The sequence below is a fragment of the Electrophorus electricus genome, chromosome 1 (genome assembly GCF_041902795.1).
Source record: "Electrophorus electricus isolate QZ-2024a chromosome 1, ASM4190279v1, whole genome shotgun sequence".
NCBI classification, from domain to species: domain Eukaryota; kingdom Metazoa; phylum Chordata; class Actinopteri; order Gymnotiformes; family Gymnotidae; genus Electrophorus; species Electrophorus electricus.
This window is the reverse complement of record NC_137497.1, coordinates 25,746,026-25,764,957: the sequence shown is the minus strand read 5'-3', so window position 1 is coordinate 25,764,957 and position 18,932 is coordinate 25,746,026. Positions and strand designations below refer to the sequence as shown.

The 18,932-nt window shown below is 45.4% G+C and overlaps 1 protein-coding gene across 4 annotated transcripts in view; it reads left to right on the top strand.

Annotated features, from left to right (window-relative positions):
- The window catches only part of unc5db (unc-5 netrin receptor Db), a 115,298-nt gene that overhangs the window by 66,859 nt on the left and 29,507 nt on the right, over positions 1 to 18,932 (top strand). For 3 of the 4 annotated variants that reach the window (XM_035526293.2, XM_081713295.1, XM_035526296.2), the window contains 6 exons: positions 2,231 to 2,374; positions 3,704 to 3,807; positions 10,400 to 10,580; positions 13,326 to 13,493; positions 16,450 to 16,614; positions 17,536 to 17,568. In XM_035526293.2, the coding sequence (XP_035382186.1) occupies positions 2,231 to 2,374; positions 3,704 to 3,807; positions 10,400 to 10,580; positions 13,326 to 13,493; positions 16,450 to 16,614; positions 17,536 to 17,568 (795 nt within the window). The remainder of the gene's footprint in view (positions 1 to 2,230; positions 2,375 to 3,703; positions 3,808 to 10,399; positions 10,581 to 13,325; positions 13,494 to 16,449; positions 16,615 to 17,535; positions 17,569 to 18,932) is intronic. The other variant, XM_081713311.1, reaches the window with a different exon arrangement.

Sequence of the window (18,932 nt, the reverse complement as noted above, 5' to 3'; positions counted from 1 at the left end):
TTTTCAGGTCAGTAAATAACCAGTTTTATCTGCTACCAGAGCATGGTCAGAGTTCAGAGGTCAGTGAAGGAAGCATGACCATAACAGGAAACAGATTTGTCATAATAAAACCCTCATGGCAAATACCTCCTGTCGAAATAGCCAATTTCCCATGCCTCAAAATTGCATTGGTGCTGCAACACTTGTCCAATGAATTTGTTGTGAATCTCGTGGGCTTTGGCTCTTCGGGTTGTGAGGAACTATTTCAGCCATGTCAGATGACAGGACATGTGAACCCACTGGGTAACATTGGGTCTACCTGTTCTGCAACGTGAATGATGACTGGACCTGCTCCAGTGCTGGAGGGAAGGGAATAGTCTACCATAACACACTCAGATAAGACAACAGACACTTAATAGTTCCATACAGTCGAACAAGGTTTGTCACCTGAGCACCAAACCGAGTAGTTGTATGGAGCTGGGGATGGACACAGCAGGCCTGTACGGTGACCTGGCCTTCTGGGTTTTGTGTAGGCGTTCCTCTCTTTCGACTCTCACTTTAAGGCAACAGTCAAACACATGACCCAACTGTGTTGGAGTAGATGGATGCTGGAATGTAAAACATGCATCGTTCTTGTTCATTTCCTGGTAGTGCTTCAGGTCCCGGAGCCTTCCTTGGTCATAACAAGCGATTGCACATTTTGAGCGAGAGGGTTTTTTTATACCCTTGACATGTCTGCATTTCTCTAATAGCGAGCAACGGCATTTAATCCATCTGTGATGTGTTTAATATTTATCTGACGGAATTTGGAGGTTTCCACTGGTAACAAAGTTGGACATGCACAGGGCATACAGGGTGCCTGTCAGATTAGTGTACATCCATATAGTCTCTAATGCCATGTGGCGGCAGGGGGTTTAAGGGCAGGGGGGCAAAGGCGTGATAAACGAACCAAGATTGGTATGTTGTTATGGCCTTCAGCACAGAGCATGTCCTCTTTAATCCACTGTTTGTGAGCCCGGCAGGCTGGAGAGGCTCAGAGAAACCGGAGGTGGTGGGGGGAGGAAAAAAATTTTTTTTCAAAGTTGCTCAGATGAAAAGGCGCTAAACCCATGAGTCAGATTAAAAATGGGAGCCATTAGTAGTGCAGGACTGTGTCACAAATCCACAGGGAAAAAAAAAAAAGTTGTTTCTACTGGAAGTTCATTCCGAGTGCCTAAGAAGATACAAAAAGCTGCTTTCAAAATAAATACTGACATGCGTGTTTTTAAGAAGTGTTTTTTAAACTGGGTTTTGCAGGAGTGGATGCTTATATTAAGCCTGTACAATGTAGACTTAAATACTTTATTACAGTCTTATCGCTACTCAAACAGTAATATGCTTTGTAGTATATTAAGAACACACTGAGACACCCTTGTGAAAGGTAAAACTAGTCTACAGTTTTATGCTTAATCAAAACATCTACAAAAAGGACATATGGATGCTTACAACACACAGTCATATCATATCCTGCAGTATCAGTGTCACAAAATTCAATATTGCGATAATGACCAACAAACGATATATCACACAGCCCTTGGTTTACACCCCACGTTTCCTCACAGGTGCACCCAAGGGCCCTGGCTGTGACGTGCGCACACGCTATTAGGCTAATGCAACCGCGGCTCGCTTTTTCTCGTCTCGTTAGCGATCCATGGCCTGGACGGTGTGGCCGGTTCTCTCCGGGGAGTAAGTGCGTTTTTATCCACAGAACACTCTGAGCAGAGGAGCAGAGGGACGACAAAGCTAGATTTATGCGGGCCAGCGAGCAAACCCTGCTGCTTCGCCTCAGACCTGGGGCCATTAAATATTTCACCAGCGATAGAGAGGCCTTCTTTTGGAATGTTGATCACATAGGATTTTTTTTTATGTCTCAGCTCGGAGCGACTGAGTTCATTCTATCTGACTTGCTCCTTTTCTGAAGCCCTTCATCGCATTCGTGAACCTGGAGTGGCTGTGGGCCGCCAGAGCTGTCATGGAACTCGTATCATTCGACCACTCGCTCAAGTTGAAGGAAAAAAAGGCAAAAAAAGGAAAAAAAGAAAAAAAAAAACCCCTCACAGCCGCAGAAATGAAGCATGCACAAAAGAGTAATTTCAACCACCTCAGAAGTTAAAGCAGTATTATAATTATGTCTTCAGTGAAATGTGTTTAAAAGTGCCTCGTGTCTCTCCCGCTCTCTTTCTCTCGCTCTCTCTCTCTCTCTCTCCCACAGGACTGAGGGTGCGGGAGGTGATGATCAACGTCTCTCGCCAGCAGGTGGAGGATTTCCATGGCCCGGAGGACTTCTGGTGCCTTTGTGTGGCATGGAGCCACCTGGGTACATCCAAGAGCCGCAAGGCTAGTGTGCGCATCGCCTGTGAGTTCCCCCTCACCCCCCACTCACCCACCCACGCCCCCTCCTCGGCTCTCGACTCTGCTCGTTCACACACTCGGAACAGGAGAGTGGCCCTTTTTTAAATTTGTTTTTCCTGGTGCCGAATGAAAAATTGCTAAAAAATGTTCTGCTTGATTTTCTACACCTCAATCACACACAGTGGACCCTACAGTGGCGCTCAGACATGGAGCATGTGCGAAACGCCTTTGACGAGTCCGACTACAACAAAAAGAGCCGGGGGGGAAAAAAAGAGTTGAATCCACAGGTTGGATTTAGAACTGGGCCATAAGTGTACCTTTCATTTCCTGGAGCTTTGTACTTGGTTCCATGGGCAGCCGTGACTCCCTATTGAAAAATCTCCCCGGTCCGGCTTTTTGCTTCGCCGAGGAAATGAGCCTCCGTGGATGGTTTTCCAGCATGTAATAAGCCTCGTCTTGCATTAAATTACGCTGTCAGTCCAGAGCAGGATTTTCTGCTGCTCAGCACATTAACTCCATATTTCAGTGTTTGTGTTCTGCCCCGTGTCCCATATTTGATGTTGCTGTAGATACTATGCACTGCAAACTCTTAAGTCCCACCCGACTTCCACAGCAGCCCCACGCACCCACACTCAGCCGGGCTTGTGACGGTCGCAAGCACCTCGGTTTCCCAGTATAGGAGAAAGAATGCGTAAAACCCAAGAGGACCTGTCACCTGGGTAACACCAGAGCAGTCCGAGCAGGTGGCAGCTCAGGCAGTCAGCCGTGCTCTCTCTCTCTATTTCTCTCTCGCTCTCGCTCTCTGTCTCTCACTCTCTCTTGCACTCTCGTTTTCTCACTCTCTTATCTCTTGTTCTGTCTTTCCTTACTCCACCTCTCTTTTGCGCACCAGCGATTTTGAACTTTTGCAGCCTCTTGTGCTCACATCACTGTCATGCTTTCCCTTGTTCTTTATCTCTCTTTCTGTCTCTCTCTCACACACACACACACACACACACACACACTCACTCACACACACACACTCACTCACACACACAAACTCACTCACTCACGCACACACACACACACACACACTCACACACACACACACACACACACACACACACACACACACAAACTCACACTCACTCACACACACACACACACACACACACACACACACACACACACACACACATTTCCAAGGTTATTTTGAGGAGCTCAAGGACACTGACTGGATGGGGGGGGTCAGGGTGGTTAGATGTGTGGCCAGGGAGATGGGCCAAGCGATAGACCTTTCTCGGGCCCTTGGCCAGCCCCCGCTGAGATGGCTGCCTCTTATCTCCCCAAACAGACCTCCGCAAGAACTTTGAGCAGGACCCACAGGGGCAGGAAGTGCCAATCAAGGGGATGATCGTTCTGCACTGCCGACCCCCGGAGGGTGTCCCCGCGGCGGAGGTAGGCCCCAGCCAAGCTCACCCATGGCACAATGGCTACTGGGGGATGTCCAGGGAAATATGTGTGTGCGCATATTTATGTGTATGTGTGTGTGTGTGTGTGTGTGTGTGTACATGTACATGGATATGGTCTCCAGCTGCCTGGATGACGCCTGGGAGACTTCCTGCCCTTCTGTCTGAGTGTATTTTCCTGTCTGTTGCTGATTGCCCTGAGTGCCTGTCATGTAGAGGTCGGCGTACACAATAGGGGTCACGGATGTAGACAGATGACAGGCTTTCTTCTTGCACATCACGTGTATGAGCGTGAGCCTGGTCTGAAGTGTGTGCGCGCGTGCGTGCGTGTGCCAGGCTGCAACCAAACAGTCTCCTCTGCATGGGTGCACAGACGGCTGGAAACGCTGCATATGGTGGCTAAGGGCATAGGAGTGTTGTCTGCATAGCTGATCAGTACGGATTCGTAACACAAGCCTGCATCCATTACCCAGTTCTCACCTACACCCTAACCCCATCCTTCCCTATCAGATACTGCAGTACAGGAGGGGGGTGGGGTTTCCCAAAATATCACTCTAATATAACTCTATCCAGCCATACAGTCTCACTCTATCTTCACTCTTCCATCTCTGACTCTCCAACATTCTCCAATTATTTCTTTCTCTCTCTTTCATTTAGTGCGGTCAGTGGGAGTCCTGCAGAATACGTGTGAGATATATGTTAGTATTGCTGTAATTAGCTCTGTGTCAGAATATGTCTGCCTTCTTGCGGCACATTCCATGTGGCTTCTCATTACAACACATGCCCAACACACTTACTTTACAGACTACAGAACTGTAGAGAGTACTGAACACACTACTGACTTTACAAACTGGAACATGTGGCTTACTATACACACCGGTGAACCTTACAGACTAACTCACTTTACAGACTGGCGAAACTTACAGGCTGGCCTACTTTGCAGACCGGAGCATCTGGCTTACATTACAGACTGGAACTCTGCCAATAACCTCATGTCAGTTTTCATTTTAGCAATATCTTACTTTAAGAACCTTTAGTATACATTCGTTGCAACCCCTTCGAATTACCAGTCATTTCTGAGTAATTCAGTTTGCGATTAACATGCAACTGATGCCATATAGGATCAGCTTTAAAAATTCAGCAGAAAGTTCAAAGGGCCATTACTTTATCTGAGATTTGTAAAGTAATGAGCTGGCTGATGATTGGCTACTACATCCAACCAAATTAGACTGATCAGAAATGCGTCCCCAAGTGACAGCTCTGCGCAGGAAGTCAGGGGCCGTGCAGACGAAGCAGATCTCTCGACTCATTCTCCTGCATGCCCCAGTGAAACCCTAACCTCCGAACAGACGGCGCAAAGGAACCGCTCTGACCTTTAAGGAGACATAAAAGCTTCGCAATCGGGAAACAAGCTCGGGCGCTTGAGCTCCGCGGTGACACTGCTTGCTCTTGCCCGTTAGGGAGGCGGGTTCGGCCTGGGGATTTCGCCCACTGAGAACCCACCACCCATTCAGAACACCCTGCAGTCACGGTTCATACTGCATCAGCAGTTCCAGGCAACGGTATCACCTGCGACTGAGAAACAGAGCTCTCGCCCGTCATGGTAAGCGGAGCGTGTAATGATTGCAAAGCGAAAGCAAGCCTTTTTTTTCTCCTGACCAAAATCAAATAAGCACAGGGCTGTGCGGTGATTGGGTTGGCTGCCTCGTTTCCTCTGTGCATGTCATGGACGCAGCAGATCAGCGCTCATCTGTCCTCGATCGCACGCCGGAAGGGCAGAACTGATCGCGTTAAGTTTACGAGTGTTGTAAGTGTTTTGTCGCTTTGGCTGCCTAGTGCCTGTGTCACTTTAAAGGAAACAGGTCAGTGAAGCTCACATTTAGCTGACCTTCCCAATTATATTAACGTTCTTATTTGAATGAATATAGCGAATGATGGAAGGGAGTGAGGGAGTGATGGATGAGAATGATGGAGTGACAGAAGGAAGTGATGAAGTGATGATGGGGTGATGAAGTGACAGAAGGGAGTGATGAAGTGATGGATGGGAGTGAGGGAGTGATGGGAGAGAGTGAGGGAGTGATGGATGGGAATGATGGAGTGACAGAAGGGAGTGATGAAGTGATGATGGGAGTGAGGAAGTGATGGAAGGGCATAAAGTAAGGGAGTGAGGCATGAGAGAAGGGAATGAGGGAGTGATAGTCAGGCGTGAGGACATAATGGAAAGGAGTGAGGGAGTCAAGGAAGGGAGAGAGGGAGTGACAAAAGGGAGAGATGGAGTGACAGAAGGGAGTGAGTAAGTAAGTGAACAAGTAGAAAAGCAAGGGAAGTGAGTGAGTAAGTAGAATGCATATATAAATTGGAATTAAGGGGTTAGTGGTCTTTCATTGCAGGTCTTTCATCTCTGTTTTCAGAAAGTTTCACTTGCTTCTTTAAGATAACGTGATGCGATAGTGAGGCGAACGCAAATGTTCAGAACAAGCGAGATAGATTTTTTTAAGGGCAAATCTATGATCAGAGTCATTGTAACAGAGTCGATATGCAGGGTCAAACTACTAATATGAACAGATGAATACACGATCAAGAAAACAAACCAAACACGGGAGCTAAACACAAAGGAAAAAACACAAACAGCAGACTACAAGGCAGGACGAAAAAAACACAAGGCCCAATCTACCAAGGGAAGGTGGGTGTTTTCATGTGCGATCACCATCACTGGGAGTCACCAAGAATACGGTTCTCTCCCACAAAGATTACACCCCCCTCATGTGCTGTTTCTGCCAATTGTCTCCTTCAGCAACACTCAGTATTGCAGATTGGAAATGTTCACGGGTCATAAGGAGAGGAGGAGACAAGCACACGAGTGGAAGAAGCCAAATGAAGCTACCGGGATGCAGGTTTTAAGTAAATGAAGGAGGAGCTGTTGGAAGGTTGAGAAGGCACTGATCAGACGTGGGTGGTTCTTCTCTTCCTGAAGTGCTCAGGTGGTCCCTGCTGTTAAAAGGATACAGCAGACACCTGCCTCTCTGACAGGAGATCGGTGTTTTCCATTACATCTACATTTTTCTGATTGCTCTCACTGGGTTCAGAAACAAGGAATTCAAATGAAATGGTTTCATGAATAGATTAAATACATTTATATTGTACCAAAATGACTCCCATTCTACTTATGACTGTTAGTTCAAACATTAAAATTTTAGAAGTGCTCATATTCTGTATCTGATTTTGATGTTTGCTCCCAGGTGATAAAAATGATCGTTGACCCAGTTATTGGTCTATGTACTCTATATATTGTTTGTTGTTTTCAAAGGAAAAAAGGAAAAAACCTATTTCAGTGTAAATCTGTCTGCTTTTTCGAGAGGGCCAAAGGCTAGATTCTCACCTTCAGCTCACTGTTGACAGCCGGTAGCAAGTGTTAATGTGTTCGGCGATTGTGTGTGTTGGAACCAACACAGGGAAAGAGCTGCATTAGCGATTCCATCACACAGCCTGCTGAAAGGAGATCAGAGAGCGTGGCAGTCCACTGAAGATGCCGGGGCCTCTTCAATCAAAGCCTCCCGACTCACAGACACCCGCGAGAGACTTTCACCACTAAAGTGGCCAAGCGGCACGCGACTCCACTCAGCGGCTGATTCAAAAAAGTGAAAGAATGCAGAAAAACACGAGCGCGACCTGATTGGCTAAAGCCATTACCGGGTTGGTTTCATGAGCTCAGCCAGTGACTGAGTTCAGGCAGCTGTACTCACACAGGCCGATGTTTGGGCCATTTTAGAAGCTTTATAGCAGAGAGGAGAGGAAAGGAGATGACAGGGAAATGAGATCACAGGGGAAGAATGGAGATGGCAGGCAGAGGAGAGGAGACAACAGGGAGAGGATAGGAAACAACAGGGAGAGGAGAAGAGACAACAGGGAGAGGAAAGGAGACGACAGGGAGAGGAGAGGAGTTTTAGGAGAGGATAGAGACAGAGGAGTAAGAAGGTTAGTGTGAGGGTGTGTGTGCATTTTAAGGCCTGTATAAGTAAGAATGTTGCCAGCTGGTCTTTTTTGTCTAGTCTGTGTGTGTGTTTGTGCACGTGCGCATATGTGTGTGTGTGTGTGTGAATGGATATATTTGTGCCTTCAGTTTTCTGCAGTCTGTAGTTTTAATGCAGTTAAATCTCCAGATCCCCAAGGAGTTCTGTTTGAGGTACTGAAGTACAGCACAAATCGTAATAATTACTCTGACAAGATATTCAGCAATTCAACACCCTGCTCACTCCCACACAGGTTCACACACACACACACACACACACACACACACACACACACAAGAGGGCAGACAGACACACACACCACTATGTGTTAATTAGTTACGATCACTTTCTCTTTCTCTCTCTCTTACACAGGCATACACACTTCTATGTGTTAATTAGATACATTCTCTGTGTGTGTGTCTTACACACATGCACAAATGAGCATAGGCACTCAAATCAGCATTTTTCAAAAGCTTCCTGTTCCACATCAAGGGATGCTTGGTGAAATCATTAACTTGGCTGAGGGTGAGTTTGCTGCCATGTGTGCTAATGAGAGATCAGATTTCCCAATGACTCTAAACCCACTAGGCTCAGCCTTAGTTGAACAAAGATATTAGTTTGATATTTGGCTGATTAGATGGATGGTGCATGTTGTGTTAGGGTAATAGCTTGAAAATTGGGATTTCAACTAGTTTTTACAATTGAAAATGTGCAGTATGCCTCCTGAGTGAAACATGTTTATAACATAGAAAATTCAACTGTTCTCAAGGCATTGTATACTCAACATTGATTTCACATTATGCTGCTGACAAATAACACTGGAGCAGCTTTTTCTGGTGCGTAGTTTGATTTGGAAACAGTAAAGTCCTGGAATATATAGCTAAACCTATAACTGCACACACTGACATGTAAATCAAAGTGACAGATGCTCTAACCGAACATAACTGAACTCTCGCACCTCACGCGGCTCTGTGAGAATGTGAGATGACGCATCAGTTATCGAGGTTAATCAGAGCATCTGGGCCATAAAAAAGTCTTCACAGGGGGATGAAAGTCTGGTGCGTTATGGAGCAAGGTGAGCCTGTTTTGGGGAAAAGCAGAAATGGAGGGACCTCACTTGGGGGGTGGGGTGGTTGGCGCTGTCCGTCAACTCCGTCAGTCTGTCCATCATCTCCGTCACGCTGGCTGCACTGTAATTGAAACAAATGTGCCAATTGTTCCTCCCGTCCTCCGCTGTGGCTAATCTGAATTTGCTCTCTCCTTCACTCCCCTTTTCTCTTATTTTGTTGCATTTTGATAATCCTCTCATTCTCTCTCTCCTTTCCTCCCTCTGTCATGCTCCATTATTTTTTGGTTTTCTCACTCGTTTCTTTGGTTTTACTCACTCTGTCTTTCTTTCTTCCCCTGACTCCCCCTCTCTCATCTCTCTCTCCATATTTCCCTTTGCCCTTTCTGTCTCCTCTTCCCTCCCTCATGCATCTTTTCATCATTAGCTGAGAGAGAGAGATAGAGAGAGAGAGAGAGAGAGAGAGAGAGAGAGAGAGAGAATAAGGGCAGCTCCAGCGTTTGAGAAGTGTGAGAGGAGCTCAGCAGGAACTCCTGCCTTCACGCTGTGTTAATTGCCTCTTCTAACTCCCAAATTTCCCTAGATGGAACGTCGGCGGATGCACAAAGAGATTCTGCCTTCGCTGCCACCGCTGACATACAACTCCTGCGAGCGTCCTCGCTGTCCGCCTCACGCTCCATTTTTTTAATTCACTTTAATTAATTAGTCCTTTCCCCCTCTGATCTCAACAACAGCTTTTCTCACAGGTCACATTCCCATTCAGATGCTTAATGATGTTCCTGATTTGAAAGCGAATCATGAGACCTGTTCCCTCTTTGGCAGTGCTCACTATTAATCTCACACTGAGCCAGCAAGCAGTGAAGTCAGTTTTATTTATTTACTTTATACAAACTAAATGTATACACATACACATTTATAAGCCTATGACTCCTTTAGAAAATTAGTTCCCTCAAACATGATAGTTTCGCTAACAATGGAAAGCTTTTTGTTATCATTATCTGAAATTCATCATTTTGCACATTAGCCCTGCTGGGGTAAAGCACTGCCAATGAGGAAGTGGGTTTGTGACCAGCAGGTGATTGATGGCAGATGGGTGGAGCCTACGTGGCAAGTGGGTGGAGCTGTGAGGGCTCCTGAGCTGAACAGCAGAATGCAGAAAACTAAAAGGCATGTGATTAAAATGCTGGGTGCTAGCAGAGAAGCTAAACAGAGGCTGGTGCCTGCCACGTCTGACGGAGCCTCCTTCTGCAGGGGGTACGATGTGGAATTGCAATTGTTTGGCTCATAGCGCATGACCTGAGCATGCACACGGTTGAGATTTTGTGTGTGTGTGTGTGTGTATGTGTGTCTGCACCACGTTTGAAAAATCTTTTTACCAGGAGCTGCCATTTGAAAAGGCAAGCACACAGTTCTTTATTTCTAGGGCTCCAAGTTAGGTGAATAAGCTTGTAATTATCTGCTTCATGTGCTGATTCACTTTGCATTTGTCTGTCTATGAATGTCAGGTGGAATGGTTAAAAAATGAAGAACTGGTGAGCTCACTCAATGATGACAACATCGTGACCCGAGCCGACCACAATCTAATCATTAGTGAAGCCCGGCTCTCCGATTCGGCAAATTACACGTGTCTGGCCAGCAACATTGTGGCCAAGAGACGCAGCGCCACGGCGACCGTGATTGTCTTTGGTAAGGTCCAGATATATTATGCTGTGTGTAACAGTCATGCCTCAAAGTCCTGTTCTCAGATCAGCCTGCACTCACTTCCCCAGGCACTTCCACATGGCACTACTGCACCACCATCAGTGGCAAACCACACAACACATTAGCTCCAGATAATGGCATTTGTCTTGCAAGGTTCTGACTCAGGTATATGACGCTGCAGCTGTAGCTAAACTTTTGATACATTCTGCTAGTAAAATGTGATGCTCTGGAAAGAAGTATTTCAGTAACTGTCCTGTGTTCCGTAATGCACAGAAATTTCAACGCGGTCCAAATGTGTTTATTAGTCAGAAAACTTAAGGAAACCCACAATTGTCAATTACAATGAGTGTGCATGCAGCATTTTAAAGGGTGGGCTAAGCACTTAACGTGCAAGCGTTTGGAGGGAGGGTCTCTGGACAGCTGTTCTGATGAAGGTCATGGGGTTGAAGGGAGAAGGGGTTAAGTCCCTTGGTGGCTAAGTCTGGTAGAAGTTAGCAAGGACAATGAAATCAACCACAGCAGTTTGAAGTTGCTGATCTCAAAGTGAGGCTTGCTGCCACTCGCTGCAAGTGTGAGTGAGCGACTGAGTCAGGACTGAATTGGGACTGAGCCTAGAACTGAAACTTCCAAAAGCATCAAATCTTTTAGAGAAAAACAGGATCCATCGGGCCAAAATAAAGTGCTCTTTCAGCTCTTGTCTGGGAGTGATTTCCTGCTAGCTACCACATACTGAACACTTCTGGTTTTTTATTTGGCCATTGAAACTGTGCTTGAGTGGCCATAGTGCTAAAAGATGCGTAAAAGGGTTTTATTATTGTATTTACTTACCCCCATCTCGCTTACCTACAAGCAATGTTGGAAATAGATGTGGAAACTAGAAAAGTTAATACTAAAAAGTTAATACTTAATTTTAAAAATATGTTGGAAAGAGCAAGTTCAATTGCATAACCCAGTATAAGTTATGAGAATATGTGCAATGAACATCTTTAATGCTGCAACAGGCTTCTCATAATTTTAACATTCACTTGGCCTAATTTATGGTTTAACCTAGTAAACATGAGCAGCAGATTTGTGTGAGCAAACTATAGCTGGTTCTTCACTCTAGTTAGTGAGTACTTAAGAAATGACATTATGTAATGCTATCTGAAGAGCTGAGCTTGATGGGAATTTAAGGTAAGACAGGATGGAGTAGCATAACACAGCCCACATTATAACGGATTAGATATGTTAGATATTTTAATGAGGCAATACATATCATACTGTAAATAACAGAAATGCAACATAGAAAATACTACCTGAATGTAACCTATTGATGGATAGCTAGAGGGATGGCGAGAAATGGAAACAGAGAGCGTGAAAGAGTGTGCAATCCCTGGGGAGAGGTTTTTTTCCAAACTGAACTAGTCCACCAGCTCTGTCCCAGTTCCACTCCAACTTTCCTCCAAAACCGCTCTTCCCCTGAGGCCCAGACCTCCTTGGGTCTTGCCTTGACCAGGAGCAGCGTGTGCCACCACTGACCAATCAGACGTCACCACATATTGGTATCACCACCCACCACAGAGCAACAGTCAGGCCTCATAACCACAGGAACTCGCAGCTGATGGTAGGAGAGATTTACAGACCTGAATAACAACTAACCATCTGTGCTGGGAACGTGTGCCTTAAGGAGATCCAAAAGTGCCCATTGTGATGTGACCAGTTTGATCTCTGTGAGACCACAGACATCCACAGCAGTGGGGTTAGATGACAACGAGACATCATACAGCTGCATGCCTATTGGCTATTTAATATCATGCTAATTTTCCCACGCTGACTTCCATTCAGTAAAAGTTATGGTAGTATTTCCGAGCAAGAGGTTCTCTAGCCAGAGCCTCTTTGGCAATCTGAGCCCCATACCCTATTCTATATCAGAACTATAAAATGTGTGGCGAGGCAACTGTTTATGATTTCCCTCTGTGGAAGCACCAGCCATCTTAAACATGAATGATATTACGCAGAGACTCAATTACAGCGCAGCGTTAAAAATCAATGTCTTTATATGCAGGGAGGCGTTATGCTTCTCTATCTTAATCTCATTTAACCAAGCGCTGCTTATTAATAATTCATTAAGCGCAGTGCTCAAAGTACTGGAGTTCTGATGTGCTCATGAAGAAGCAGCAGACTTGTGCTGGGCTGTGTCTGCAGCGCAAGCTTATCAAAGCTGTGTCCGAGAGGAGATAGCATTACCATGGGCACAGATGCAGCCAGACTGATGATGACCTAACTCCCATGTTGGGCTGTGGACACGCCAGCCATTGTGGCTGTCCCAATAGCCCAGCAACTGAGGTACTCGTGTAAAGCTCTTCCGATGCCCTGAAGCAGTCTTGGTGCTCTGAGGAGCAAGCAGAACATCATGTTGGAGGAGAAACGGTGTGGACCCAAAGCACGCTTTTCACCGTTTGTGTTTCGATTCTTTGACATTTTCAACAGTTTTATCCCAGATTTTCTATCACTCTCTCTGTCTCACTCTTTCCTAATATCTCTCTGTATCTTACCTCTTCTTTATGGAGCTAACAAAAATAAATCTAAGTAATATGTGGATATAAAGGTATGACATTCCAACAGCACTGTTGGTTGTCCCTGGTAACATCATGATCCTTCTCTTGCATCAAGCACCAAAAAAAGGCAATGAATCAAGAGATGACAGTGAAAGTCAATGTGACCCACCTGCCTCTCTCTCCATCCCCGCAGTGAATGGAGGCTGGTCTTTGTGGACTGAGTGGTCTCCCTGCAGTGTCGATTGTGGTAGGGGGATCCAGAAACGGTCCCGCACCTGCACCAACCCAGCGCCACTGAATGGTGGCGCATTCTGTGAGGGGATGTCCGTGCAGAAGAGCACCTGCAGTGCCCTTTGCCCCGGTCAGTGCCACGTTCACATTAATGTCATTACATACCTTCATGTGAGTGTCATTACACACCTTCACGTCAGTATCATTGCACACCTTCATGTGAGTGTCATTACACACCTTCACGACAGTGTCATTACACACCTTCACATCAGTGTCATTACACACCTTCACATCAGTGTCATTACACACGTTCACATTAGTGTCATTACACACCTTCACGTCAGTGTCATTACACACCTTCACGTCAGTGTCATTGTGCAATTAAACATCTTTACAACAGTGCCATTACACACCTTCACGTCAGTGTCATTACACACGTTCACATTAGTGTCATTACACACCTTCACGTCAGTGTCATTACACACCTTCACGACAGTGTCATTACACACCTTCACGACAGTGTCATTACACACCTTCACATCAGTGTCATTACACACGTTCACATTAGTGTCATTACACACCTTCACGTCAGTGTCATTACACACCTTCACGTCAGTGTCATTGTGCAATTAAACATCTTTACAACAGTGCCATTACACACCTTCATGTCAGTGTCATTACACACCTTCACATTAGTGTCATTACACACGTTCACATTAGTGTCATTACACACCTTCACGTCAGTGTCATTACACACCTTCACGTCAGTGTCATTGTGCAATTAAACATCTTTACAACAGTGCCATTACACACCTTCATGTCAGTGTCATTACACACCTTCACATTAGTGTCATTACACACGTTCACATTAGTGCCATTACACACCTTCATGTCAGTGTCATTACACACCTTTACGTCAGTGTTGTTACACACATTCACACTAGTGTCATTACACCTTCACATCAGTGCCATTACACACCTTCACACTGTAAATTGTAACTTTGTGTCCAGTGCACATGGTAACCAATGTCAACCTTGCCCCAAACTTTAACCTTAACTATTCATAGCTCATTATACAGTCCTGCCTAATGGCATCCATAAAGTTGTAAAAGCTGTGTGATCATGTGGTCTGCACTCAAAGTGAAACTTACTTATAAGTAGATCTATAACTGAAGGCATGGAGTGTCCTTGCATTGATAACAGTCCAGAATTGAATGAAAACTAATCTAGCCAGACGGCATTCTGCATCGAGCATCCTATACTTCACCCTGAGGCCAGAGGAAGGAATTGTCATCTGATTAGCTGTCTGTGCATTCCTGGTCCATCAGTCCAATTTGTAAAGTTGCGCGTGAGTGGACCCGGCTAAACTGCAGCCGCTTCCCATTCAGCGACAGACCTGGCCCTGCCCCACTTCTCCACTTTCTTAATTTTTTTTTTATTTAAAATGTTTTTTTAATAATCACCTTGCACACCAGCACCATTCTGCACTGCAAGTTAACCTGCTGATTTAATTGCTTGAGCTCTCTCAGGGAAAGCAGCTTGCAACTAATATTTATATATGTGCTTCTACATCTTGGCGAGAGACACCCCCCATATTTGTTAACCATTTAAAACACATAGCTAATTTTTAAAACTGGTAGAGCATTTTTGGAGTCCATCTTTTTATTCCCTCAGCCCTGGGGTCAGCACTTTTCTCAAGGTCATAAGGATTAATGTGCTTACTGTTCCTTTTTTTCTGATGAAAGAGGCATATTTTCCTTGACCTTAGAGAAGTGCACAGTTCTGACATCTTGATGGTCTGTTCACGTTTCAAAATGGCCTCCGACAGCGGCAGAAACAATGTGACTGTTGATGCTCCTGGCATTCATTAGCGTCCAGAAATCACTTAGCAGCATTTTCATCAAAATCTGGGCATTTTCCTCCTATGAGAATTAAATATTAATTGTCTAGCCTGCCATAAACATCTGAATGTTGTTGTTTAGGTTTTGAATAGCTGAATACTTTCAAGTAGTGGGAGGAAGGTCCAGAAGCCACTGAAAGCTCACAGGGTTTGAAAAATGTCATTTTTTGTTTCTTTTTCTCTTTCTTTGAATTTAACAAGTGATATTTTTAACAAGTAACATTTGCAGTCTAGTTGTGAATAATTAGGTGAATTTTATTGCTTGTAAAATCTCATAGATTACACAGCTACAGTATATATAAATATATATACATATACTTTTAGAATCATTACTAAAATTTCTGCTCCAGGTAAACTAAAATATTGTCCCATGTCTATCCCAAGAAAGTAATTTTATAGTTCTGTAGTATTTACGAATTCCTTCACTAAAGCTTATTAGCATGACATGTTGAGTGAGCAGCACACTGCATGTGCTCTTTACACCCGAAACCTGCGCTGCTTTAGCTGTAGCACATAAACATAATTTGCATTTAGATGAGCGGGTTACGAGACTCCAACAGCCATGGAGAGGTTTAAGAATTCACAGCAGAATAACCACGAAATTGTTTCCTCCAGGGCCCTCGTCTGTGTGTGATGTGTCTTGGCAGTCGACAGCACAGGGACCACTGAGGCTCACGGCATGTTGCGTGGCCATACTGGCTAATCTAAGCGCCATGTTCCCTGATGCATTGGTATGGTTGATGGATGGAGATTATATCACTCTGAAGTGACACCAGGGTCACCTCCCTAATTCAAGGGAAAGCTCACCCTCATGGGAAGGAGAGAAGCTATATTAGTTCAGCTTTTAAACTAAATGTTAGGTCTGGGATTAGTGTGAGTGTAAGGGGTGTGGGCAGCCTGGATTAGTTGTTGTCATATTTCAGGCTGACCTTCCCTCCATAAAACACATTTGCAGTCCAGTATGCATCAATGTTCCATTAAATTGCGCCCTGTGGGACAAATTTGCCCTGAAAATACTTGTTTGGCTTGGCAGACACATTTATTCGGCTGATATCATCACACGCAAATTGAACACATAGCCTCGTGAGACATCTACATACAAGGCTATTTCACTGTATTTTGGGAGTTGTGAGGCTAACATGACATTGTTTTCCCTGCGCTGAATGGATCTAAACGTGTCCCACAGTGGACGGCGGCTGGGAGGAGTGGGGCGAGTGGACACCGTGCAACACTCAGTGCGAGAGGCGGAGACAGAGGGAGTGCAACGCCCCACCCCCCCGCCACCGGGGCCGGGCGTGTGACGGTGACGGCAACGTCACGGAGAACTGCACTGGCGGCATGTGCACGCAGGGTAAGGCTGGTGCACAATGACATCACTGCCATTTCCATCACTGCCTCCACCATTCATCTTCATGTTACCATCATCGTTATCACTAATTATTTTACTTTAACCATCATCTTCATTTATAACCACCATCGCCATTTAACCACCATCCCTGCTGATTGGTCCAGAACCATCACCATCATATTCACCTTTGTCATCATAACTGCACATGAGGCCTTCAGCCAGTCACGGACGGTTGTTTACACAGAACACGTCGCCTAAAGAAATAAAGGATGTGAGTGGACTTGTTTTAAAACAGGTGTGAGGCATTATCAGTGTAGTACAGAGAAACCGTTGCCCGTGTATGGTAGATATGGGCAGGCAATAGGGATTCTGTTACCATTTTGGTGTGGATTAGACAGGGGCAAATCTGTCCGGGTTTAGACTAAAGCCATGTCTGGAAGCACAGAAGATCACCTGCTGCCATCATGGGCCTTGTTTGATATGGCAGAGGAACAGGCTGGCTTAGCCCTGAAATACGCCCGTCTCCACTGCCGACTGACAGCAGCACAGCACTGCACAACCATGTGGGCACAGTCGCCGGGGAAAAAAAACCAGGCTAAGCGCCTCTCGTCACATCTACTCCTCGGGGTGGTTATGAGAGCTTCTCCTCCGCTCTCCTCCTTCTGTGACTGAAGGAGAGAACCAAAGCCTAGTTTAAGAGTCTCAGAGCCATCTGTCAGTACGTCCCCATGGTAACGATGCCATGCATCATTATTTCCAGCTGATGTTGGCATAGCCAGCAGTTGGACTTCACCGCATGATCTGAATCACAGATTGCTTTAGATAACTGATACGGGGGTGCTCTCTAATTCTCCCTCTCCCTCTAACTCTCTCTCTTTCTACCTCTCTCTCCCTCTGTCTGTCTTTTTCTTTCTCTTTCTGCAGATGGGAAGATGCTGCATGATGTTAAACCTCAGAGTGAGTCTCTTTTTCTCCATATTTCATGTATCTGATTCCTTTACAGAATCAGCAAAATAATATCTTCAGCCGTCTTCATGGAGAAGAACTGTACTGAAAAATAAATAGTTCTGAGGTTGGATGTTCAGGACTTTACAGACTTAGGTGTAATTCAGTAGCCTGAATTTTTGTCTTTTATATCCCATACATACAATTACACTGGCTTAGGGACCTGGTCCTATGTCAGCACTCTTATTCTGACATGTCTCCTACATTTGGGCTCTGGTATTTACTATTTCTATCCCATTGAAAATACTGCAGGAATTAGTGTATATCCGTTAACACAGAGCCTATTACAGAGCTTTAGTCACTTTATCATTCTCTTCAAATTGTTGCCAAGTCCTGCATTTACCTGCATGGATATACACTTGGACACCTGTGTGAGGCTTCCTCAGGTGTCACTCTTCCAAAAGAACCCACGCTGTGCGGAAGATTAGGATAACTGCGCCTCTCTGCTTAGCTCCGCATTCACATCTGTCAAAATCTGACATTTGATTAATCCAGTGGATGGAGGGTTTCATCCTCCACTGCACCTGTACCTTTTGTAATAGCTCTGTAGATATCTGAACACTTGTGCATTTCATGCATTCTTCCATCCATCTGTCACATTTTGTTTATCAGAAGTCTGTCAGTCTTTGGAAGCCATTTCCAGTATTCCCAGCCGCTCCAGCTGTTTGCTGCTTGACGTTCGGAGTGTTGGCCTCAGCTCTGTGCGGCGTGCCACTCGTGATGTATTTCCCCCCGCTCAGATTAGGCAGACTGAGTGATGGGATATGGCATGTGAGCACGTGCTATATTTAGATGAGGTAATGGGGCACAATTACTGCCCATTAGCTCACTTAAGCAACCGCAGCATGTCTTCGTATACTCCCATGTGTTTTGCGTTAACCCTACAAATCACCTCTTGGCACATTTTAAAACACCCAGCACCAGGTGCATTCCCCTGGTCGGGGAAATTTTAAATGTCATTACCGTTACAAGGCAGACATCACTAATGCCTTAACACTCAATATGTGGAAAAGGGGGGGAAAAAAGGCTCAGTGAGTCCCAAGCGGCTGTTGAGTGATGGGCATATAGTTCTTCTGTGCAGCCCAAGTCCTTTTCCATCAGGTCAGCCTAATTAGACTGGCAACTAAACTCTGGAGCGACATCAGCACATCAGGAGCCTTTAAATACAGTGCGGTGGGATTTAGAAATGGTTAGCCTTTGTCACTCTCAGGGCTTGATCCATGCCCTTTTTGTCCTCTGCAAACTGGCAGAGTTCTCGTGTTGCAGAGGTCGAACGGGCTGCGGGCAGCCTGGCCAGCTGAACAGATGTAGCCTGG